At 42.1% G+C, this 25,240-nt stretch overlaps 3 protein-coding genes across 5 annotated transcripts; 1 reads left to right on the top strand and 2 right to left on the bottom strand.

Moving 5' to 3' along the window:
• Window positions 1–1,283: 1,283 nt before the first annotated feature.
• On the bottom strand, window positions 1,284–5,416 carry LOC139917908 (apolipoprotein M-like). Its single transcript, XM_071907141.2, has 5 exons — window positions 5,303–5,416; window positions 4,535–4,677; window positions 3,363–3,433; window positions 2,129–2,263; window positions 1,284–1,399 (listed from the first exon to the last, which is right to left on the bottom strand). Exons 1-5 carry the CDS (start codon window positions 5,414–5,416, stop codon window positions 1,284–1,286), a joined length of 579 nt encoding a protein of 192 aa, XP_071763242.1.
• A 3,006-nt stretch (window positions 5,417–8,422) lies between these two features.
• On the bottom strand, window positions 8,423–10,176 carry glrx3 (glutaredoxin 3). The gene has a single exon (XM_071907156.2). The coding sequence runs from the start codon at window positions 10,156–10,158 to the stop codon at window positions 9,181–9,183; it is 978 nt and encodes a 325-aa protein (XP_071763257.1). The 5' UTR covers window positions 10,159–10,176; the 3' UTR covers window positions 8,423–9,180.
• Window positions 10,177–10,270: 94 nt separating this feature from the next.
• LOC139917880 (large proline-rich protein BAG6) lies at window positions 10,271–25,166 on the top strand. 3 transcript variants are annotated; one of them, XM_078287167.1, is made up of 25 exons: window positions 10,271–10,370; window positions 10,861–10,948; window positions 11,050–11,167; window positions 11,598–11,815; window positions 11,949–12,020; window positions 12,109–12,231; window positions 12,358–12,554; window positions 13,146–13,275; window positions 13,625–13,825; window positions 14,119–14,341; window positions 14,685–14,735; window positions 15,047–15,399; window positions 15,528–15,600; window positions 15,954–16,168; window positions 16,625–16,883; window positions 17,521–17,690; window positions 18,544–18,597; window positions 18,931–19,039; window positions 19,384–19,508; window positions 20,193–20,327; window positions 21,009–21,065; window positions 21,178–21,402; window positions 22,785–22,892; window positions 22,996–23,142; window positions 23,915–25,166. In XM_078287167.1, exons 2-25 carry the CDS (start codon window positions 10,868–10,870, stop codon window positions 24,008–24,010), a joined length of 3,540 nt encoding a protein of 1,179 aa, XP_078143293.1. In that variant the 5' UTR covers window positions 10,271–10,370; window positions 10,861–10,867; the 3' UTR covers window positions 24,011–25,166. The 3 variants fall into 3 exon arrangements, with proteins under 3 accessions (XP_078143293.1, XP_071763203.2, XP_078143292.1); XM_071907102.2 differs by having other exon boundaries at window positions 15,825–16,168; XM_078287166.1 differs by lacking the exon at window positions 10,271–10,370 and adding an exon at window positions 10,442–10,556 and having other exon boundaries at window positions 15,825–16,168.
• Window positions 25,167–25,240: the final 74 nt, after the last annotated feature.

Below are 25,240 nucleotides of genomic sequence, written 5' to 3'. Positions count from 1 at the left end.
GCAGTTCTTCTGTTTATTCCAAACAAACCGCTGTTGCTGCTTCTGGAAACGTAGAACGCATCACTTCCTGTGTGCCAGAGGATTGTTCTGAGAAAAACCTACCAGACGCCAAGTGTTTAGAACAACAAATGTAAAAGCTTTCATGAATTGGGTATAGGCTGAATCACTATTGTGTTCCATTAATTAGCGATAGAGAGTAGCAAAATGGACATTTATTTATTGGAAAATGTCCTGGATTATGACTTTAATGGGATTTTGTTTGATCTGGACGTCTTACTTAACCAACATTGTTCTTGCCAGAATCCGCATCATCATGTTACTTCCTCTTAAATCCCTGCTGCCCTTTACAACCTTCAGCAAACCTTTAGCAAAGTCAAACAAACTAGTGCTAGTAAATCTGAATATAATCAATGCAAAGCAAGTAGAGAACTGTGCTGTCTTCATGTACGTCATGTGAACAGGTGCTGCTCTGTCAGCAGTGGCATCATGGGAATTTCCCCTGGCTGTCGCTGGGCTGATGTGGGTGGATAGCCCCACACAGGTATTTTTTTCTACTAAAGGTATTGTACCTTGGTCCCTTGGAATGAAAGTGATAGGGATTTTGGAGGATAATGATGTAATCAAAACAAAGCCGTTTTAACTCAGCTCTTATCAGAACAGCATTAAACCTCATGACAGTACAAATCTACAATATTACTAGAAATTGAGGATGATTTTAATTTTGGCGATATTTGTAAAAACCCTGAAAATTAATCTCAGTTTATTATTTGTGTGAAATAATGCTAAATAATGACTTACAAGTGAAGGTACATAAAATAATACACATGGGAACAGCTTTGATAAATATTTTAGAATGCATTTGACTGAATATTTTCCCTTTATTTGTTTCACTATTACACAGGATGAACATGAAACAAACGTTTTTGAGGAACTGCACCAGGTTTGGGGTAAACCCTTACAGACGGCCTCCTGCCACAAGTTTACTGACTCGATCAGGCCTCTGGTCATCCAGGACAGTTTCCATAGCAACATCCTGTAATAAATTGTGGAGAAGAGTGAGACTGTATTGTAATTTCATTCAACATGGACAGGCTAAGTTGAGGATGGAAATTGCATCAAAGTGACAATGGAAGTAACATTTAATAATTGTGCCTACCTCAGTGTTAATATCTAGGTGCAAAGCTCTGTAAATACAAATATAATTGTTAAATGGTGCATAAAGAAAAACATTTTGAGATTCAGAAGCACATGTCCATAGTTCATCTAATGATCTGAGTTTTTCTTTATCTAAAAGACAAACCTTTTTCTTGAGGTAGCTTGACAAATGCCTCCATTCCATTACAAGTCGATGCTGCCTGAAACGCTTTCACCACTTCAGTGGCCACATCACTCTGACGAGCTATGGTGAAAAGCAATTGAGAAAAAAGTTGTTTTACGTGTATCATCAAGATACAGTATTTGATTGTCCTCAAAGAATTACAACAATCACTTTATTGGTTAAAATTAACTGCTTCAAATCTTGCTAGGAGTAGATATTTAAAGGATTAGTTCACCCCAAAATGAAAATTCAGTCATTATCTACTCACACCCGTCAGTCAAACTCCATTGATGTTGATAGGACCACCAAACTATTAAAGTCAATGGGGCTATCTTTTTACAGCTCCAAAACATCCTATCTCCAAAAATAACCTATCTCCAAAAAAAAAACTTTAAACATAATCCAAGTGTTTTGTAGCCAAACAATTGCACTATGGGTACAAAAGTCCAATATTTACCTCATTATCTCCTATATCCTCGCGCACACCCTACAGCGCTGTGGTGAAAGGCTTGCCACTGTAGAGCAGCTAACAAGCTGGAGGAGATAATGAGGTAAATGTTGGACTTTTGGACCCACAGTGCAATCGTTTGGCTACAAAACACTTGGATTATGCTGCAAGAGCTGTTTGGAGAAATTTGATGGACATTTTATGCTGTTTTGGAGCTGCAAAAAGATGGACCAGTTAACTTTAATAGTTTGGGTTAAAGCTAAGATGGAACTACAGGGCTAACTCGCTGTGTGTTTGGTGGTTCTAGTAGATAATGACTGAATTTCCATTTTGGGGTGAACTATTCCTTTCAGACGGCTGACCATAGAGCATGTGTCTGCTGAGGGCGTCCTCTTCCTCTGTCTCATTTAGCGGAGGCTCTATTTCCTGGAGGATGATGCACTGGGGGCAGTTGATCGACGTGCCGCTCCAGGCCAGCGTCCGCCGCACCGGCCGTCCTGCGTCCAAACAACAAGACACCAGGGGAGCAGCAACAGTTGATCAGTGAGTGACAACTGAGTAGGTGTACATGGTATATTCCAGGGTTGGGGACAGTCTTTAATTGAATTGAGAATGCATGGTAAATTCCAATTGAATTCCTGGACTTGGAATTGGATTTGGAATGTCACCCAGCTCTAAGGAAACAGAATGTGAATTGAATTGGAATGACATAATTGAATTCCATTAAATTCCATGAAATTCCACTTCTAAGAGAGTTTGTCTTGACTTGCTAAACATTCTAAATCAAACATTATGAATCAAATAAGAGACAGTTCAACAAATCAAATGCATTTAATCATAATGCATGTGTTACGATTACATGTTATGCATCAAATAGCGCCTGAAAGGTTCCTTTAATATTTTATGATATTCAATATTGATAATGTATAACAATTTCACAGAATTTAATTGAATTAAAATCAATTTCCTGAAATTCCAATTCAATTCCAATTCTGTTTCCTGTGGGTTTTTTCAAATTCCAATTCCAATTCCTCAGTTGAACTGGAATTCTCCCAAAAGCTACAAGACTGATGATTATAGTATGATGATCATTATAGATCATTATGTGTGATGACTGAGTGTTTGTCTTTGTGTGTGTGTGTCAGCGTCGTCCATGTCCGATATGATGGAGGCTCCTTCCTGACCCCAGCTACATAAAAACAACCTGTAAAACCTACAATGAAATTTTATTTTCTTTGCTTATTTTATTGATTAATTCATGGTTTAATGATGTTGTTTGTAAATCAATTTTTCATTTAAAGGCAGTCGTGTATCCCAGAGTTTCCCCTACCATTGAATTGCTGCGGTCTGTCTCCATGTTTTAATGGAGAGTTTTAGTGTCGCATGATGGTCTGAATGTTGTTTCAGAGGTTTTCCCACCCTGCTATGAATACAGTTCTGGGGGAAACACTGAATACTTTAAAATCAGTGACTTCAGTCTAACAGTATCGGTATTTGCCTTCAAAAGCCCATATCGGTTGAACCCTGTGTGTGTGTGTGTGTGTGTGTGTGTGTGTGTTGTCTGTTAATGTACAGTAGAAATGCTATGATATTTACCTTCCTGTGCCATATAATCGCTGTCAGGACGTATATAATAGATCCATGTCTGTTTTAAGCACTTATTGCCACTAAAAAACAAACAAAACAAACAAAAAAACATTGAACATCAAACAGTTTTACACATTTTAATAGCATGTTTCTCAATATTTGCTGAATATTCTATGTTTAGTATTATTAACATGTTACACATTTTGCCACTGAGGCCTCTAAGTCAGTTGATTGGATAAAGGGATGCACTAGTCCGATACAGAGCATTGGTATTGAATCAATTGAATGACTTTTTTTTTTAACGATACATTTATATATACAGTATATAAATTTATACATGTAAAAGTAAAAGTTACTTCTCTTGTTCTTTATGGCGTTGATTTTCTTGTTTCTGTTATTGGCTTTCTTTTTCATGACCCTGAACTATTTTCAACAATGTTTGTAAAGCACTTAAAGGTTACAATATTGTATGAAATGCACTATATAAATACAATTCGATTTGATTTGATTGGTATCGAGTCAATACTGGCCTAAAATACTGGCTCTGATATTGTAAAAAGTGAAGTTATTACCCAGTCAGATCTATCAGAGTAAGTCGATCAAGGCTAAAACATGCTGTGATTTCAAATATTTATATGGAGCTAAAACATAATTGATAGTTATATTTAACTTAAGTTTAATAACAGTTATTAATTAAAGCAAACTACTTCTGAAAAGAGAGTGCATTAGAGTTTCTAAGCATTTACACTTTAGTGGTTTTAGATAGAGAGCCATACAAATGACTTACTATAAACAGCTATGTAGTTATTAACCAGAAAAGTGAGTCTGTGTCAGATCAGTACTCAGCATCACCAGGTCCTCAAGCTCATGTGGTCAGAATATGTATCAGCAATGAAAAACTCAGACCCCTAGCCGGAAATAATGTGATGGTATACTGTAATGTTTTTGCTATACATACAGGTGTTTGTCATGAGAAAGGAGAAAGGTCCTGTGACCAAAACATCACCCACATAATCAAAGATGCAGAGATAATTTGTGTCAGGTTTTTTTTTCTTCTGTTTTTCCTTTTTCTCTTGTTTCTTTTTATACAGATTCATAAATGTTGTTTTTTTCCCCTGTGTGTGTGTGTGTGTGTGTGTGTGTGTGTGTGTGTGCGTGCGTGGGTATATTTGCTGTCTCACATGCGTGCGGCTCCAGTCATCAGCAGTGTGCCGTTGACTGAGGTTTCCGCCACAGTAAACGTAGAGCTGTCCATCGCTCTGAACATTTGGATGTCAGCCTCTCTGTGACTGACAGCTGCTATAAAGTACCATTTCCCCAGATACTGAAAACACAGAGACACACAGATAGAGGCAGAGATGGAATAACAGAGAGGGGGTGACAAAGTTACAGGAAAGGAAACTATTTTATTTTAAGATGTAAAAAGCCCACAACCTGTGGCATCGACCACTAATACGGAAAGAACAGAAGGAGGGGAAAGTGTGTGGTATTGCAGTGTGTAATAATTAGCTGTGATAGCGTGGTAGCTGCAGCAAGCCTGAATGCTGAATGATTTGGTCTTACAGCAAGTTTAACAGCCTTAAATATCCTTAACTTCATGTATGACCATGTTACAATCATGCAATAATAAGGATTGCACAGTTCAAACAACAGCACTCACACAGTAGAATAGGTAAAAACAAGTATGTGTCCCTGGAATAATCATTAATAAAAAGGTATTAGTTATAGAAAGAAGAAAATGTTTTCAGTCAGTCAAAATAAAGTGTAAAGGCTGCAAACTGAAAGCTTGGCTCCATTTTCATTCACAGCTCTGATTTGAGTGAGATACATGAGATTAAATTGACAGCCATTGAGCTACAGATTTGTCCCAGCATTCTCGTATTTTTTTTTTTACCTTTTTGCACATTCAAGATACCAATACAAAAGCTAAATGTCATCTTGAATCTCACCTGTTCAGTGTTGAGACTGTTGGCAGGCAACAGGTCAGGAACGGGGCAAGGAACGAAGGCCTCGTACAACAAGCCATACAAATAGAGAAGGAACGACCACAGCCTGTTCAACATGACTACAGTCTGAGCGCCGATACTCGGAAATGAACCCGACTGAAATGTCTGTCAATCCTCCGGAAGACTTTCTGGATTTGTGTGATGATCCAGCATGTCACTTTTAAACAGTATGTAAATCAGGTAAATCATTAGGTAAGGTAAATAGGTAATGTGGGTAAATCATCAACCAGCATGGCAGACACAAGGCCCTTGATCTGTGTGGGTATTTGACAATAATAAGGGGTCTCTCTGTCCTTTACTGTAAGGACACAGTTATTAAATAAACAGGTTTCAAAATGACTGAATCAGCCTGTTTGTTCTGTGCAGGAACTGAGCAAAACTCATGAGTATGCTTCATAAGGTTAGAATCGCTTATATATAAGGCGGTTATAAGGTGTTTTATAATCACTGTGCTCTGCTCCCCATGTATTTACCTACTAGATTCACACTATAACCCATACAGAATATTACAGACCACATTTACACGATACAAACTCAAAACTCATTTTTTCTACACTACATTGACTGCTTGTGAAATATCTATCTGTTGTATCTGGGTGTGTTTACCAGAAGGCAGACAGAGTTTGTGGTTCAAATGAACAAGACCACAACTTCAATGATAATTATTTCTAATGGTGGGAATAGGCTAGTGCTGTAATATTTTACTCAGGGAGAAGTACTCAAATTCAGTTTTACTCAAGCCATGTTAGTACTACTAATCCTTAGTACAGAGTCATTATCAGTTCAAAGTTTGGGGATCGTATTTTTAAATCACATCAGCAAAGCTAAATTTAATTTTGGGAAGTCAATTGTACTCACTATTCTTACATTTAAAAACTGAAACTACACCAAGTAAAAGTAGCCTAATAGTGAAAGTACCCTTTTATAGGTACTAAAAAAAGAGTATTACTAACTTATTACATCTGTTCACTTTAAAAATAATAATGTTTTATTGATTGAGGTGGTCCCATATGGTCTGTGTCAACATATGCCAACTAGGAATCATTAACTATTTGTTTGAACTTATTTTTCAGCATCCCACGCTGGTGTTTGTTCTTCAAGTTTGGGGAATTGATGAACACACAAAACTCAATTACTGGACTCAAGATTTTGTCACAATATGTAGGTTATCATAGGGGTAATTACACAACATACACAGTATTTAGAGCAGATATTTTTGCCCTGCATGTGTTTTCTTACAACCACAAGGTGGTGTCAAACAACCAGCTTGTCTACACACCTCACATTAAGATAGACTTCACCAGAAGTTTCCAGAATGTTTTATTTCAAGGACCCCCTATAAAACCATTGGACCACAGAACCCAATCGTTAAGGATTTATCCCAATGAATCCCATCTGCGAAGATGTTTGTTGCTGATTTGGTGCAAATTTATATAACAGACACAGATAATTCCTTTGTGGTAAATAATGCAGAGTCATATGAAGATGTCAGCTGCATTGCAATCGGTTCCTCTATGTAGGAATACCTTCATATCCTGCACACTGGAGTATGATGATGTAATGTACTCGAAAGAGGTGATGAGGAAGAAGAGGAGGAGGAAGAGGAGAGAAATCTAACCTCCATCTAACTGGATGGAGGAAAAGGAAATTAGATTTTAGAGAGCCATGACATTTAACATCTTGCATTAGGCCATTTAAATTGAATACCATTAGGTGAAGGTTTGCAGAGCGCATCTGAAGCACATCTCACACGCCACATTCGCCCTACCAAAACTTAGAAGGCCTCTACTTTGATTAGAAAAAGCAAAAAGATCATTCAATTCCCCCAACAGAGATGAGAGCATCCCTTCACCTCCAGTGCTGATTTATAAAGTGCAGACTGACATGCAATATTAATCACGTTTTTGGAGGGGTGTATGCATATGACTAATAGAGTTGTTTTTTTTTATAATTTGGGACACTTATTTGGGACACACACACCCCACCATATCTTTAACATTGTCACTGCTGCGAGTCCTACCCTTTCTTATATCAACTTTTCATACCTCTCAAGTGTCTGCATTGGGTGCGTTTGAGGAAAGTTACATGGCAGCAATAAATATGACAGTAGGAAAGAATTGATGTTGCTTGTAGCCTTGTCTCTATGAGAAGGGTTCAAATCACATCTTCAGTCAATAACCAGAGTACAAGAAGACTACCGAGTGCACATATACATGTACATAATGTCACCGAAACAAGATTGAAGGCTCATGGTAACCTTTATTGAATCCAAAGGTCAATTTGTCTTGCAGTCGCATAATTCAGACAACTACTTTGTAAAAAAAAAAAATCTGTATCTGCATATAATGCAAAATAACATTCTGTGTGTCTATAATGCCCACACTCCACCAGAAACTATCTTGAAAAGAAAGTAGAAAAAATGCAATTCCTTTCTTTTCTTTTATAGACAAAAATATTTGGTAGTTGCAGCAGTTATACGCCTCAAAATGACAAAAACTGCTACTCAAGCACTACCCAAGTTCAAATTTAGTTGAACTACCACCAAGCTACTGCAAAATGTAGTGAAACTTCTTCCCCACACTGCCAACAACTAACAAACTGTATCAATTAAGCTCTGTGAATTCAAAGGGAAAAACTTTTTGAAGTTAACACACACCTCAGTTGTACTGGACTTTAACCAGCGTATTGGAAAACTGCTGATCAGAAGACTGTTTCAAAATCCCAGATTGAAAGTTATTTAAAAGTGAAAACAAGATCATTGTGCTAGTCAGATCAGTGTGGTTTGAATGTAGTGAAATTACCATGCAGCAGTTTATTTTTCACACTGTATGCAGCACGATTAGCAGGTGCAGTACTAACAACACTACAAATGACTCTTTTTGGTATTCTTAAGCAAAGTCAGAGCAATTTTAACAACTTTTCTTCTTTCCACCATAGATTAAGGGACTTGTATTTTTATATTGGATGTGGAATTTTTAGTTGCCCATGGACTCTACAAACTAATATTTCACTCTTATTAGTTAATTCAATTAATAGTAACACCAAAGACAACACACCCAAATCTGAAGATACTTTTTATTGTTTAATCTCTTATGGATGAGCAAAGTATATCAATAAGTGCCGCACAGTGTTAGTTCCAAGTACTTAACCCAGATCAATTCTTGAATATGGAAAGAGACACCGCTGTTTTATCTTCTAGATGAGGAAAGCGTGGACAGGAGCAGGACAGGGTGAAGATGAAGAGTCAGCTGACGGATCAGTTGGCACTAGAACAAAACCCGTTGGTCGGTGGATGGTTCTGAACACTTTGTGTGAAGCAGAGATGATGAGAGACGATATTAACCACAGTCAGCTATTCTTGAATGTTTTCCCAGAGACAGACAGCAAGGAGGAAGTGATGTCACCGGTGTGAAGAGTGTTTGGACAGGTGAGGCTTCACAGTTTGCAGGAATCTGGACAGTTCATGGACAGTTTAATGGACACGGTTTAAACATTTCTGAACGTGTATTTGCAAGAATTAAAAAGAAAAAAAAATGTGTCAAAATACCTCTACTACTCAGTACTTTCTTAACTGAAAATAAATGTCCATTGTTCAATTGCAGTTTCATTTTAGTTGTTTGAGTTTAAATTGAAAGTGAATCTATCCAAATGCGTGAGTGGATGGGCATTAAGTTAACAGTTTGCTCATTACATCTTCTTTGTTTTCATAACCGATTCTTCCACTTCCTGGTCCTTGCACAGTGTTACATCAGTGAAGGAAGGCCGGTCTGGGCATGTGGAGTAGCCTTTTGATCCCTGTCTGGTTGGCATGGTGAGTGCATCTATGATTCCCCCCTCAGCACCGACGCCAGGTCTCCACTCTCCTTCAGTTCCTTGACTATGTCCAAACCTCCAATCAGTTCCCCCTTCACGTACAGCTGAGGGTAGGTTGGCCAGTTTGAGTAAGTCTTCAGACCCTGTCGCACCTCTTCATCCTGCAGAATATCAAACGTGTCATACTCCACCCCTGCGCCGTTCATAATCTCCAGTATCTGCCTGCTGAAGCCACATTTCGCTGCCTCCTTGTTGCCTTTCATGAACAGCATGACTGGACTCTGGTTGATGACGCTCTTCAGCCGGTGCTCCAAGGTGACAGTCTTGGGACAGGTGTTCTCCAGCTCTCCCGACTCAGCCAGCTCCTTCACTATGTCCAGCCCCCCCAGCAGCTCCCCGTTAGCGTACAGCTGAGGGTAGGTGGGCCAGTTGGAGTAGGTCTTCAGCCCCTGCCGGACCCCATCGTCGGACAGGATGTCGAAACTGCTGAACTGGATGTTGTGCTCCTTCAGGAGCGCCACGATCTGCCGGCTGAACCCGCATCGCGGCTCCTGCGGGGATCCCTTCATGAAGAGCATGCACGGCGCCGCGTTGATCAGCTTCTTCAGCCGCTGGTTCAGGTCCTCCGTGGGGCTGCTCTCCCCCCTGGCCGGACCCCCGGCTACCGCCAGGCGCTGCACAATCTTGCTCAGCTCCGGAGCGTGGGCCCCGTCCAGCCGGTCCACCTTCTGCCCGCCCTTAAAGAAGAGGAAAGTGGGGACCGAGGCGATTTCATACTTCTCTGAGACCTCCGGTACCGCCTCTGCCTCCAACTTGACGAAGGTGGTGTGCGTGTGTTCCTTGGCCAGCTCCGCCATCACGTCGTTCATCTGGCCGCACTGAGGAGCCCACGCTGCCTGGAAGTGAACCACAGTCAGGCATTTTCCAGCTTTGGCTAAAAAGTCTTCAAACTGCTGCTGAGATGTCGCTTCCACGAGATTCGCCATTTTGCTCTGCTCAGCTACGAGCTCACGCAAGAGATTATCGAATGCGTCCTGTTTTCGTCCCAACGTCACATCCGCCCTGTCACATCCCCACAGAGCCTGGTAGCTTCTGGCAAGTACCAGAGCTTGTTAATACTAGGAAGTCATTTGCATGTCATTTGATAAGAGACAGCTGCATACACTGGATAAGTTGAAAGGATCGTTTGACTTTTAAGGTAACTCTTAACCAACACAGTACGATTCTAGAGCAACAAAATGCATCAACCGTGTCTGTCTGCTTGACTCTGATAATACGAGCTGGTTGTAACGTTTAGCTTAGCTTCCTAGCTATCTAAGTTAGCGTCGTTACAAAGGTTTCCAAGTACTTGGAGGTCCTGCTAGCCAGACACTGGTGGCTAACGGTAGCTGACTATTCATCTCTCAAGTATCATTGTTCAAAACATGAAATTAAATTGTCGTTTTCAATGCCGTTGTCTTTCCCAGTAGGCCAAAACTAGTTTACTTTAATTGATGTTGCTAGCTAACTTAGCTAACGTTAACTGGCTAACGTTAGTTTACATCAGCTAACCGATCAGCCTGTCACCTTAATTCTTTCTTCTCCGATTTTTATACAAGTAGCGTGACGCAACTATTTTTCACAATTTTCAGCACCTACTATTATCAGTTTACTGACATGTATTTACTTTGCATTTTTTAATGATACAGGCACACCATGGAGGAACAAACTGCAGACATAGAGGTGACAGTCAAAACATTAGACTCCCAGAGCAGAAGTTACACTGTTCGGGGTCAGGTAATTTCTCCAATTCCTATTGCAGCTAGTTGAGTGAATTATCAGTCAGTCTTTGTCAGAGGCTAGCTCGTCACGTCGTGTCTTGTCTGCTTTTCCCCTAGTTGACAGTGAAAGAGTTCAAGGACCACATCGCCCCTTCAGTGGGGATCCCCGTGGACAAACAGAGGCTGATCTACCAGGGTAGAGTCCTGCAGGATGAAAGGACTCTGGCAGACTACAGTAAGTAATGAAGTGGCAATTAAAGCGATGCAGAACTGTTTTCTTCCCTGTTTTGTTTCCAGGTATGATGCTAGTGCAGGTTGTGTTTCTAAAAGGTGTTTTCTTTGATATTCTATCATTATATACACACACCAATTCTTAACATTAGGACTACACTTGGTGAGTTTTAGGGAATTTTCTTTGAGTTTTCTTTGAGTCCCAGTTATTTTAATTTAACATTTCCTATAGCAGTGGTGTTAATTTTCTTGCTGTGCTTTTTGATATAGTATTGCCCGCACTAGTAATTGGACATGATTTCACTCATATAGAACACATTAGCATGGCATCCATTGGAGACCTATTTCACAATCATGCAGTAACTGTAGATCTACTGATAGAAACGCAGCGCCTTATTTGGACAGATTTATGTATTTCTCTATTGTTGTCCTAGATGTGGATGGTAAGGTGATCCACCTCGTGGAGCGGGCACCCCCTCCGCCCTCCCAGCCTGGCTCAGGGTCAGGAGGCGCCTCAGCCGACAGCGGGGCCTCCTCCTCCACCTCCCAGGGAACCTCCCAAGTGCCTCCACACGACCGCAATGCCAACAGCTACGTCATGCTGGGCACCTTCAACCTGCCCGTCAACATCATGGACCCCCAGCAGATACAGGTAGAGCTATTGTGTGGCGTGTTTCATTTCATGTTCACATGGATGACCTACAGAAGGTTTGTTTTGTGTGATGACCACTGTTGGCAAAGGTGCATTAAACCTATGTTTTTTGTTTTTTTTAATTCCCGTTCAGATGTCAGTTCAGCAGATGATGTCAGGCTTGGGAGAGAATGCCAGGAATGCCAGAGTCACAACCAGCACTGGGGTAAGACACCGTGCCCGCTGACTGCATACAACCACACATAACGTTAGCCTGCGTCTTGCTAATTGTCACTCTCTTCCTACTTTTTCAGAGCAATGGGTCCATGAATGTACACATCGATATGGACCAATCAGTGCAGAGCGAGCCCAGGCTGAGGCTGCTGTTGGCTGAGAATCTGCTGAGGGACACCAATGATCTCATCCAGAGAATGGAGGTGAGAGCTCAGACTTGAACAGCACGACTTCACCAGCAAAGCGCCCGAGGAATCGCTGCCTCGTCATTCACACAGTTGTAGAGTAACAAACTGGTCTGCTACCTTGTCTCTTGTGTCTGCTTCCAGGGCCAACCAAGTGACGCATCTGCCCAGCCAGAGTCGACTCCTGCTGCTGCTCCCCCTCCTCCCTCCTCTTCTTCCACCAGCTCCACTCCCTCCCCCTCTGCCCAGCCCATGGACACCTCCCCACCGCCATCCACTCCCCCACCTCCCCCCACCTCTTCTGCCCAATCTGAGGGACCAACAACCCAAGCTGGACCCAAGTAAGACAACATCTGCATCTCACTGGATGCAGCATATAGCTGAGGATTTGCACAAGCAACTTTGATTTTTTTTCTACTCCAAATTATATCAAGAAATTTTAATTATGTAACATTTTCCATAAATTTATTATTGTCACAAAGATTGTGTTCACTGCTTTAGCCCTGTGAGCCACTGTTATATTAACATCTTTAATTATTTCCTGTCCCCGATATTTTTTTTTGATGGTTAACTTGCCACTCTAGCTTAAGGATTTTTGTAGTTTTTGCAGAGAATCGAGCAAGATCATTCCAAGACCGGGCAAAATTAAAACATAAAGCAGATCATTGGGGCTGCTGTTTGTATCGACAGCAGTCAGTTCCTTTTGTTTTTATCAGAACGAATGTGTAAAGTGATATGCGTAGTCTGCTGCCCACAGCACATCTTGCTCTGTATAGGATGTCTCGCTGTCCTTGTACAATGTGTTTCAGTATACTGTGAACTGTGGGCATTATTTTTGGCAATATGTCTCTGCACCACTGTCATCTAGACAAATTGTTGAACATTTGTTGTATTTGATTCTGATCAACTTTTCCTTTCTTTCCCTTTTCCAGTCATCCCAGCCCAGCTGAGCTGGTGGAGATGTTGTCTGAGCTGAGGAGGGTGGAGGAGAGGCTGCAGCCCTTCATCCAGAGAGCTCACACCATCCTGGAGACTGCCACCACTGCAGAATACAATAATACTGTAAGTTTTATCCTGCAAAATACACATTTACTGTTGATCTTTAGTATATCTCAAAAATGGAGGCTTTCAGTCAGGTAGCCATATATCCATTGTGGGGAAAAAAAGTTCATTGTTCAATATTTTGAAAATTCAGATGATTTTACATCGTCAATTTTTTAGTAAAGTGCTCAAGACAGCAATAACTTCAATATTAATCAATCGGAAGTTTTACTATCATAGCAATAATTTTGTCAGAATAGGACTTCCATCTTCTTTTTCTTTTTTTGTTCAAAGTAAAACTGGGTGTTAAAGTAGATAATACAGTTATTACTCAGAAAGTTGCTGAAGCAGGTTTCCATTTCCACAACAGGAGAGAGAAGAGGACCAGCGCATTCTCAACCTGGTGGGGGAGTCCCTCCGTCTCCTAGGTAACGCCCTGGTGGCCCTCAGTGACCTGCGATGCAACCTGCTGAGCCCCGCCCCCCGCCACCTGCATGTGGTCCGGCCCATGTCCCACTACACCTCCCCAGTGACTCTGCCTGGAGCTGTGCACCACCACATCCCACTGCATGTAAGTGAATACAAGCCCATTCTAGTTGATAATTAATATTTTCCTATCACCATTATTACGAACATGACAGTAGTAGCTCCTGACTGTAGCAAATATATTGATGGGTTTAGACTTTTCATGGGCAATAATGCAAATAGTAAAAATTACAGCATTGTTATCCTGTAATAGCCTATAATAGTGAAGAATCAGTTTTGTATTTTTATGTATTAATTTGTAATTGTTCTTTCTGTGAAATTTGATTTAACTGAACCAAACTGACTGACTGTACTGACTGACTGCATCTTCACCTACAGATGAACCTGGGTGCCACTGTGACTATGGCGGCTAACGGCAGCGAGGGACAAGCCCCGCCCACCCAGGCGGCCAGCCAGCCAGAGCAGGCAGGTCAGGGACAGACCTCCCCCCCACAGACTCCCCCGTCCAATCAGCAGGCTGGACAGGGACAGGCCGGCCCCCGGGTCATCAGGATCAGCCACCAGGCAGTCCCGGTGGTCATGATGCAGATGAACACGGACGGTGTGTTGTCCCCTACCCGCCACTGATTGAATGCTCCACTACACCAAAGCCGTTTGTGCGTCAGATTGCCGCGCGGCAGCACATCAGAGTTAAATGATTCCTCTCACTACAACGCTACATCCGTTATGCACTGCTGCCAAAAGCTTTTTTGCAGTGATTCGAAGAGTGAAACAGGCTTGGAACTTGTCTGATTTATAATCCGATAGGATTTTGTTTTCATGCTCGTTGAATTATGACTCTGTTATTGCACATGGAATTCTATGGAGAGTAATACACCGCCAAATGCTGTTTAGGATTGTTTAGGGGAGTTCAAATTGTTTTTGTGTGTTTGTTTTGTTTGCAGGCCCTGGTGCTAACCCTCAAACAGCCGGACAGCAGGTTCCTGGACAGCCAGGTCAGTAGTTTTGTTACAGTCTACCACTACACCACTGTCTACCACTCACAGTTAATATTGCATTGCACTTGTCATACTACATTTTACATGGCACTCTCATAACTCCAAGTTTGATGTTTTTCAAATTTGCATTAAATGAAATCCTTCTAAATCTTTGTTTTATTATTTAATTTAGAAAATATGTCGGCATGGATGAGAAACCAAGTATCCTTTTCTTAACTTCTGAAAAAATTAGTTGTTTTCCACTGACAACAGCAGTAGATTAAGTAAATCATGCTGTTCTAAGTCACTGCTATCTGTTTCCCCTTCAGGCACCCTCCCCCCAGACTTTATGCGGAATCTCATGCAGCAGATCAGCCAATACGCTGCTGCCGTGGCCACAAGCGCCGCCACCGCTGCTGCCACCGGCCAACCAGTCCCACCCCAGCCCACCCCTCCTGGCTACACCTCCACAGCCACCTCCTCTACTGCCACCACAGGTCCTAACACACCCACTACCACCCCTACTGCCCCACCTCCACCTCCCCATACCGGCCCCCAGCCCCAGGCCCGGGTGGTGTTCACCCGCCCGGCCTTTGCACCCGGCATGCCCCCTCCAGCCTTCGGCACCCGGGGAGCCACCATCAACGTGAGGGCAGCCATGCCGGGCCAGCAGCCAGGACAGGTGCGAATAGCGTCTGTGGGGATGGAAGTTATGTTTTTTGATTTGGTGCCTTATTGGTTAAGCTTTTTCAGGCTGATGATCTGTATAATCAACATTTAAGACTAATCTTCTGAATCTCTACTCCACAGCCTTTCAACCCTGCCGCCCTCAACCAGATGATTAGTGGACTGGTTGGACAGCTTCTGCTGCCAGGACAGATGGGTAAGCTGGTCCGTCCTTGGACTTGGTTTTGAGCTCCATTAGCAACAATTCACTGTAATTATAGTAGCTTTTTAAAGCTTGCATTGGAAACCAAGTCACGTCTTGTGAGACAGTAGAGGTTTGAATCCAAAAAATGTAATCGTAAGAAAAAACAAATTAGCCAAGGATGAAACTCTTGAGTTTTTCACCTCCATTATGTCAAGCCCTTTTCTTTATTTTCACAGCTGGTCAAACAGCCACCTCCTCCTCCTCCTCTTCTCACACCACCTCCACCTCCACCTCCTCTTCATCCTCCTCTTCTTCCTCCTCTTTTTCTTTCTCCACCTCGGGCCCATCACCCCCGCCTGCCGCAGACACTGCTGCTCCACCAGGCCAACCTGAGTCCGCCCCCAGCCAGCCCCAAGCCCAGGGGATGCCCCCCGACCTCAGCCAGCTCCTGGGCTCTCTCCTGGGGGGGGCCGGAGTGGGGGGCATGGCCGGTGTGGGGCCTGTTGGGGCCCCGTCCATCACTGTCACCACATCTGGTGTCCCAGCCTTCATCCAGGGAGTGACCGACTTCATGCAGCAGGTCAGTTGCTCAATGTCAGACTTAACTTCTGAATGAGCAAACTTGCTTGAGTTTGCATACAAGTTGTATATGAGTTTGTATACAGTTTGTGCGTTTTTTGCATATGATTTCTTTATTTACTTAAGAAGGTAGACCTGTACTCAGACCGTGCGTGATGATTGTGTCGGTGGAAAGATGTCAATTTTTGTTTGCAAAATGTAGATGTAACTTTGATTCTTTGAAACAATCAAACAACAAGTAAAGTGTTGACACTTTTTTTTGTAGAAAACAGTACTTGGTGCAACCCTCAAACACTTAATAGAAACTCTCGCAAGACAGCCAATGGGCTCCCATAGCGACTCTCTATGATCAGAGTAACACCAACTTTTCTACTCTTTCTGTTTTCATTCTGGTTGTTGTTTTTGTTGTCATTAACTGTCAACACATCCTGATTGTTTGTACCCATTTCATTTCTAGGCCTCCCAGCCCGTCTTCCCCCCGCCCCCTCCTCCATCCGGCACCACTCCTGCCCCCCCCGCAGGGACCACCCCGACTCCCAACCCGCAGGCAGCCGAGGCCCTCAACCCAGAGCTGTTCACAGGCATCGTTCGGGGCGTCCTAACCACCATGATGGGCTCACTGGGCCAGGCCCAGAACGACACGGAGAGCATCGCCCAGTTCATGCAGAGGCTCTCCCAGACCACCAACATCTTCATCAGCCCCGAGGATCCTACTGGTAAATAACATACATCTGTTAATTTCAGCACAGCAGCCAAGGGTAGCAGTCTATTTTGTATGTCAGTCGAGGAGCGTATCGGAAAACTATTGTTCTATATTTTGTCCCATTTGCCTCTTCTGTTTTTAGTAATCGATAGTTGCTACTTTTTATTTCATTTTCATATTCTCCGCTTTCTTTGCTTATCAATCTCGATTGAGGTTTCAGATATCTGTTGTTCTCCTGGTATCTGAAAGCTACCAGTTCAGTTCCTCATTCTTTCTTCTATCTCTCTGAAACTGTCTGTCCCTGTCTGAAACTGTGTCATGATACCACTCAGTTTTGGTAATGAAAAAAACTGTACCTATTGTACTATAAAAGCTTTAAAAGACAAACAATATTTACAAATAATTTGCATTTGTAATGCTTGGAAACTAGATAGTTGGTGTTTACTGGAAAACCCACCCATCTGCTATTCCAAGCAGATTAATACAGCGGCAAAGAAGGATTTGCAAATGATACTTGGCTCGGATTTAAATTCTGGACATTATTTTGACCATTTTGTTTCCCCTCTTTTGCTGTCTTGATTACCCATCTATCAATGTAGTGTAGTAGTCCATTGTATTGTAGTTATACTGTACTGTCCCCTCCTTCCCAGGGTTTTTTGGAGAGTTACTGACACTGGTGTGTCAGACATTCACCATGTCGGACCTGGTGTTGCTCCTCCACGGCCAGCACCAGCCCCTGGGCCGCATCCAGCCCCAGCTGGCCCAGTTCTTCACCCAGAACTACCTCAACGGCAGAGAGCCCACTGACCAGAACATCGCTGTCAGTACCACTCAGCTTCTTGAGTAGAAATGGCTGCTCCTTTACATGTTGTTGTTTACTGTGAAGGAAAAATTCACCCTAAGACACTAACATTGTTTAAAAGCAGCTCTTGATGTGATGTACCTTGCAGTTTTGAGCCCATGTTGTTGTTTGGTGGCGTATTTTTCTTATTCTCATGGATAACTGGCCAAACATAGATGACATGATGTCACATTGATGTTTCCAGCGCAGCTACAATAGAGTTTGGTAGGTATGATTGATCTAAAACATCAACTGTAAACACCAGGTTTTGTTGTGAGTCCCTCAGAATCAATTTCTTTCTAGACTCACCATGTTGCACCGATGGTCAACCATCATACACAGAGAAATCCATTGTAGAAGAAGCAGAGATACAAATTTCTCCACCGACAGTAGCCTCAATAGACCAGAATGCAATGCAGCCATAAGATGTGTTGCATTTTGAGTAAGGGGTGTGACTCACTTTTTTTTTTCCAACTGGGAAACCCCACAAGTGAATGTAACAAGTTCACGCCCATTCTCTGAGGTTTGTTGAAAGTCATTCTGGGAAATGTAGGAAATTGCTAACTGAAGTAGAAGTAGATGAGGCAGGTTGAGGGAAAACGGGTACACCAAAAAAATAAATAACAGTTAAACTCAAAATAATAATTAATAATAAAATAATATCCTGGAATGCATCGAACATCATCACAACAGTGTGAGAGTATCCAAGGGTGGATTTGTCCTTTTAATATCGGGTCTGACTAACTGTTGCATTTTCTTCTTCCCTCTTCCTGTATCTGTTTCTTTCTTTCTGTTTTCTCTCTCCATCATGTCTGCTGTTTTCCGGCCCCAGGCTGCTGCTGAGAGTCTCGTCAACGAACTGGAGGTGTACATCACTGAGAGCTTTGTGAGTCCTTAAAGTTTGCCCATCCTCCTTTGATAATGCAACAGTGTGATTACATGCCACCACAACATGTTCAGTTCAAAAATATTTGACACAAGAAGATCATTCATAGTTAGCTTTTATGCAAAACACATAACCAATGCATCTCAGCTTAGATTAAACACAAGCAAACACATATACACACATTCCCTCAGCGTGTGGCGGGCAGCTACTGTACATATTTTGCAGCAAGGTTAGATATTGCCCGATAATTCACCTATTAGATATTGTAATTCAGCGCTACCTGTGAAGCTTTTAAATTAATTCTAACTGCACTCCCTTCTTCGTCTCCCACAGAGAGAGTCCTCAGTCACGGTGTTGGAGGGGGTCGACGTCACCCAGACCAACATGTCCTTCTTCAGACAGCAGCTGACATGCATCGCCACACACATTCTGCGCTGCACTGGTAAACAAAAGAAACACAGTTAGAATCAATTGCATCATGTGGTCTTGGTCTAAAATATATAACCATTCGTAGCTGTGGGGATTGGCGTTATGTTTTAGTTCCACGTCTGCCCTCGTTTGTGTTCAAGTGCAGGTTGCAGCACTAGAAGTAATCCTATTTGAATTATTTATTAGAATAAAAAGCACTATTCCTGAACACTGTCACTGCTGCATATGTGCTTTGTGAGGTGAATTGGCTTCATTTACATTTGTTAGGAATTGTGTAGCAATTGTGATACTTTTCTTTAATGTAAAGGAATGAATGAATGTAGTTATTTATTTTGTATCGATGTTTGTCCTACCCAGATGAATCATTCGGGCCCCGGTTGCTACAGATGTGCAACCAAGCGCTGTTTGAGTGTCTGGCCCTCAACCTACACTGTCTGAGAGGAGACCAGGGTGCCCTCACCGCAGTCATCAACCACCGCATAGTCAGTACACACAGTCTCTCAGTGATTCCCTCAGTTTCTTTCTGCTTGTATTCCCCTCTCTCTCTTACTCGCTCTCTTCTGTCACTGTTCATTCTTTCTATGCCCGCTCTTCATTCACCTGTTCACTCTGTAGCCCTCTTTTTCACGCAATATCCATTTAATATCACATTATATTCAAATTTCACGTTGCATAGCTGAAGTGAGAAGTTAGGGCAGAAACAAATCACTAATCTGTTTGATTTACAGCCACTGAAAATGTGACCGCTTGGTCAGTCAAGTTTACTGTTGCACTCATTGTGGGTTTCTCTGGATTAGACATCAGCTAAGTGTCTAAAATACAAATGACTTGGAGATGAGATCTACACCCGTGCCACTGAACTTGATTTGTTGACAAACATTACATTGTAATGCCATTTAGCTGACACTCCTATCCAGAGTGACTGAAAATGAGTGCAACAACAGAATAAGCTTCACTTCCAAAATCACCGACATTACAAGCAATGGTCAGAGCCATTGTGTCATGACAATTTGTTTGTGATCCTAGAATAATCATGTAAGAGAGACGAAAAGAAATAAGAGCTAGGTAGAAGGGTATATTTTGAGAATAAAGAGAGGAATGTTGTGGCTAAGATGACAAAGCTAAACATGTAAAAACAAAATTTTCCATCTCTTTTGTGGTTTCAGCGGAGGATGTCGAGCGACATGAGCCCCAGCCTGGTCAACTGGATGACCAGCATGATGACGATGAGGCTGCAGGTCATTCTGGAGCACATCCCCGTCACACAGGAGCAGATCCAGACCTACATAGTCCACACACAGGTAATGGACCGGACACACACTCCTATATACATTTACACAGGGTTCCCACGGGCCTCGAACATCCTTGAAAGTTTGTGGATTGGAAAAAAATAAAATGAGGCCTTGAAAGTTTTAAAAAAAGGAATGGATATTAAAATATAGCATCAATCATCATCAATATGCTTCAGCTCTCTGGATCGCTCTCTGTCCTAGCATCAACATTTCACATCCCGAGGAAAACCCTGTGATGGGGATTTGGATTTCACCGGGATTTCTTGACTTGACCAAATCATGAGTAAAAAAATGTCATGCCAATTTTGAGTCCTTGAATTTCATCAAACAAGATCTTGAATGTAATTGAAAAGTCCTTGAATTTGATGTCCAAGTGAGTGTGGGAACCCTGTTTACATTTTAGGCATTTAGCTATGGGTTGCATTGAGCAGTCACACTCATAGGTTTTCAAATCCTTTGTTTTTCCCCAAATTCTTTTTTCCAATATTCATATTTCGGTTTTATTTCCTGAATTTGATGTTTTTGCATTTTATCTGTTTTCTGTAGAACCGAACACACGCACTCATCACAGGTTACAAACAGAGAAAGTAGTCCCTCTTATCATAAGTGTCTGATGGCTGTTGCATATCCTGTTACATTGGACATCTCGTCTGAAATGGCTAATAAATATTGGATGACATTCTTTCACAGAGAGAGCAGTCTTCTGCAAGTGGCACACAAGAACCTGAACGGGCACAAAGTGTAACGGTAAGTATGGTGCATCTTTAATTCCTTTTAAGATGAACTTAGTTTGATATATTAGCCCTAGGTGCTGCTTTTTGTTTTTAGTTCCCTCATTTCGCTCTCCTCCACTTCCAAGATTGAGGACACCCACTCACCAGCTGCCGCCACCACAGCCGAGGAGGCCATGTCGGCGTCACGGGAGACGAGGGCGTCGTCACGGGAAACAAGGGTGTTGCCGGGAGAAATGGGAGCTTCAGGAGGAGCCGCACCATTAGGTGGCGCCATGGCAGCGGCGGGAGCAGAGGGAGGAAGTGAGGAGTCTGCTGGAGAATCAGAGGCCTGGGCAGCTGCTGTTCCTCCTGTAAGAGCCCCCGCAGCTTCTTTACTGTCTTTATTTAAACCTTTATCTTTTATTTATGTATCCAGGGAAGGGTATTGTTCACCACACATGCTTTTTTTTTTTTTTTTTTTTTTTTTTAGCACAACCCTGCTTCACATTTCATACATTTACACACATTCACACCTGGGAGCTGCCCAGTCTTTCACCGGAGTCTTCTGTTGTTGGCGACTGAGCAGCTGCACTAAAATAATACGGGTTAAATGCCTTGCTCATGAATGCCTCATCAGTAGTTGTTGAAGGGGGCGAGTTGAAGGGGGCGAGTTGAAGGGGGCGAGTTGAAGGGGGCGAGTTTCTCATTCACTTTCCCCACCCACATGAAATTAATTCATGTGGGTGGGGAAAGTAGGTGGGTTCTTATTCATTGTTCACCCTAAATGCTCTTTGTCTTCTCCCTGCAAAGTAAAGTAATAATGCATGATATTCTACTCTCTATCACTGATACAACACAGTAGCAATTGAACACAATTCACAAAACCTTTTACATTTTCTATTCTAAACACCTGTTGTCAGGAAGCCATTTCCCAGTGTTGTGTCAAAACTAGTTCCCCATAAAAATGAGTATGAAAAAAAATTTAAGTAATTGATTTCACGCCAGGGAAGAAAATAAAGTTTCAATTTTTGTGGATTATCAGACATTGCTGGCTTTTCAAACACTAAAATGTTTGACATACATTTCAGGGGATTACGAAGAATGAAAGTAGCCCACCGAAAGTAACCTACTTTGTTGCTTCACAATACGTGGAAATCACGCTCGTTTTCTCATCTTATCTCAAACCACAAGCGTCCATTGATTCTACAAGGAAGCATCACTCTACACATGATTTCTATGCTGGTAATTTTTTCAAGCACATGGCACATCACTGGGAAAAATCCTCCAGCGCACACAGGAAGTGCTGCATATTACATTACCGGAAGCAGCAACAGCAATTTGTTTGGAATAAACAGAAGAACTGGGTAGTTGGCATTGGCAGTGATAGCCACCATGGCTGAACAGACAAAGAAATAGCGCCACCTACAGAAACTCAAACTTCATCAACAGAAAATCCAAGGAAAGAGACGTCACAGTACTGGACACACTGTTTGATTGACAGGTGATCTGTGAGAAGTGCAGTACAGAAACACCACAGCAATGAGCGCTGAGGACCAAAGATGTCGCCAGAATAAAAAACAGCTTGCAGATTATCACCTTAAACAGAAGGGACTAGGAACTTCAACTTGGAGATCTTTATAAGCCTGACTATTTCCACCTCACTAGCACTGTGTAATGGTACTAAAAATGAATGTAAATCCTTACCCTAGGTGACCCATGATCCTTATCTTCCCTGTTTGTCTCTATGTGGTAGGAATGGGTGCCCATCATCAGGTGTGATCTGATCACCCAGAGGAAGATGAAGGCTCAGCCTCCAATGTCTGACGCCTATTTGCATGGGATGCCTGCCAAACGCAGGAAGGTAATTGGATCTGGTGGAATCTTCCTTATTCATTGGCTTTGAGTGTCATCTGTCTTTACCCGTCTTACCTGCTTCAAAATGTGTGTGTGTGTGTGTGTTTCAGACAGGACAGGGGGGTGGAACCCTCCTCTCGCTCTCTGATGCAGTGAGTCAGGCAGCCAGGACGGCAGGAGTGAAGCCCATCACCACTGCAGACCGGTTGCAGGAGGAGCTGGAGAACCAGGAGCTCCAGGAGGCCTACGCAGAACAGGTAACTGGATCTGAAATGTGCTTCAGCCCAAGACTGGGGACGCACTATACAACAATCAGGCCAATTGTTGCCATGATTTGGCCATCACAACTGATTTTCAAGATCGGGCCGAGTTTGAGGCAGTCGCAGTAGATGGTCTTGTAGTGTATGAGGGTGCAGGATTTAAATGTCTTGCCTTCCAATCCAGTCAAGACCATCTGACTTGGATCTGGACAAGTCTTGACATATTCCTGTAGTGTGAGCTAATCAATGACTCAAACTGAAAGGGAGACCGCCAATAAGAGTTGAATGCAAGAGAAGGGAAAAATGAATACATAAAGTGTGGAAAGAAAAATGCTCCACTTCCATGATTGTTTTGGTTCTGTGCTGTGTTTGTTTGGAATAAGTAGAAGAAGAACTGGGTAGTTAGCATGAGCAGCGATAGCCACCATGGCTGGACAGACAGCGCCACCTACAGAAACTCAAACTTCATCAACAACTTTGTTATAGCAGTGTGAGCACTCTTGTTTTCAAGAATGCAGCATTTCTTGTGGTGCTCTATTCATCTTCAAATTCAAATTCATCTTTCACCTGCCTCCACTCTATAGGAGGGGTCCAAAGGGACCTGGTAAGGATTCAGTGTCTTGATCAAGGACATTTAAGCAGAACAGACATTTGTGGTCATGGTGATCAAACTTGGGATCACAAGACGGTCCCTCGAACCACTAGGCTGCCCTCTGACATAGCAGCTGTATAATCCTGTGATAATGATCCCGGGTTTTTCCTCCTTCAGGTTAAAGCAGACATCAAGAAACGAGTGAGGGAAGACCCAGACTTCAGCTCCCAGCAGTTCCCCAACGCACACAGAGCCTTCTCGTCAGACTCGTAACCTGATCAAGTACAACTCATAATTAACCTGCAAGCACTCGAGCCCTTCTCACCCTCATCTTCATTTCTTTGGATCTTGTTTGACTACCACTCAATGCAGCTTCACCCCCAAAACTGTCTCTACACCGTTTTGAACAATTAGCACCTCTCTTGACTAATTGCCTCTGGCTACTATGTGACTACTTTTCCTAGTGCCTATTTATTGCTTTGTGTTTATTTTGGTCCAACCTTTGCTGAGAGAATGTTCCTTAATAAAAGGTATTAAATCAGATTTAAGTTTCACTAAATCTGGTCACCTTATTTCTTTATGGATACATTCGTACAACGTCCATTTACAGTCCTTGTTTCTTTCGCCTTCTTATCCTTGTGTTGCCATGTTAATATTCAGCCTGGATTATCATCATTTAGTGGATTTTTGCCTTCCTCTCTTGATACTTTCAAGTTCAAGAGTATACTTTCATGTGATGAAAATGCTGTTTGGTACATGAATGTACAGTAAGCTTAATAAAAATCTTGATACACAAGAGAGTACTCCTTTATCATGTACATGTGGGGTAAATGTTGCTCTCTGGGTGATTTTGGAAGGGTTGGTTTGGGTGGTTTGGAAACCCATGAAAAATGTATCTGATCATTTCTTTCCCAGCTTTCTTGAAGTTTAAGAATTGCACACAATGTCAGTAAAAATATGGAAAAACATGACTATATTTTATGTAATTGTGAAGCCTCTGCCATTTCACATATTGCAGGATTTGGGAAGAATCATCTTCAGCTATAAAGTGATATGTGTCATATTGCATGTGAGCATAAATCATACTGAACACCAACCAAATCTTCAAATTTAACCTTAGTAACTTCAGGCATTTACAGCACTGCCATGTATTTTAAGGAGAAAAATTGTGAACTCTGAAATGGAGTAAATGGTTCATGTTATAGATTTAGTATTGAATAAATCTGGTCCCAAGAGTACAGTTATCTTCCAGGAATGCTGTTTGAAGCTAGACATTAGTCATTTTGCCAACCCTAACCCTTGCTAATAAAATTTGTAATTAATTCTAAGCATTTGTCAATTTATGTTCTGGGTAATTCTGAGTAATTTTTCAGTGCAGTGAAAATACATTTTTAAAACTGATCAAGCTCTCAAAACGCCATCCTGTATAACACCCAATTGTAATAACAGAGATTCAAGTAAATCTGTTTCTTTGCCACTATCTTCTCATTTTCTCTCTTTCAT

The sequence above is a fragment of the Centroberyx gerrardi genome, chromosome 12, assembly GCF_048128805.1.
Source record: "Centroberyx gerrardi isolate f3 chromosome 12, fCenGer3.hap1.cur.20231027, whole genome shotgun sequence".
Lineage (NCBI taxonomy): Eukaryota > Metazoa > Chordata > Actinopteri > Beryciformes > Berycidae > Centroberyx > Centroberyx gerrardi.
This window is presented reverse-complemented; position numbering and strand designations above follow the sequence as displayed.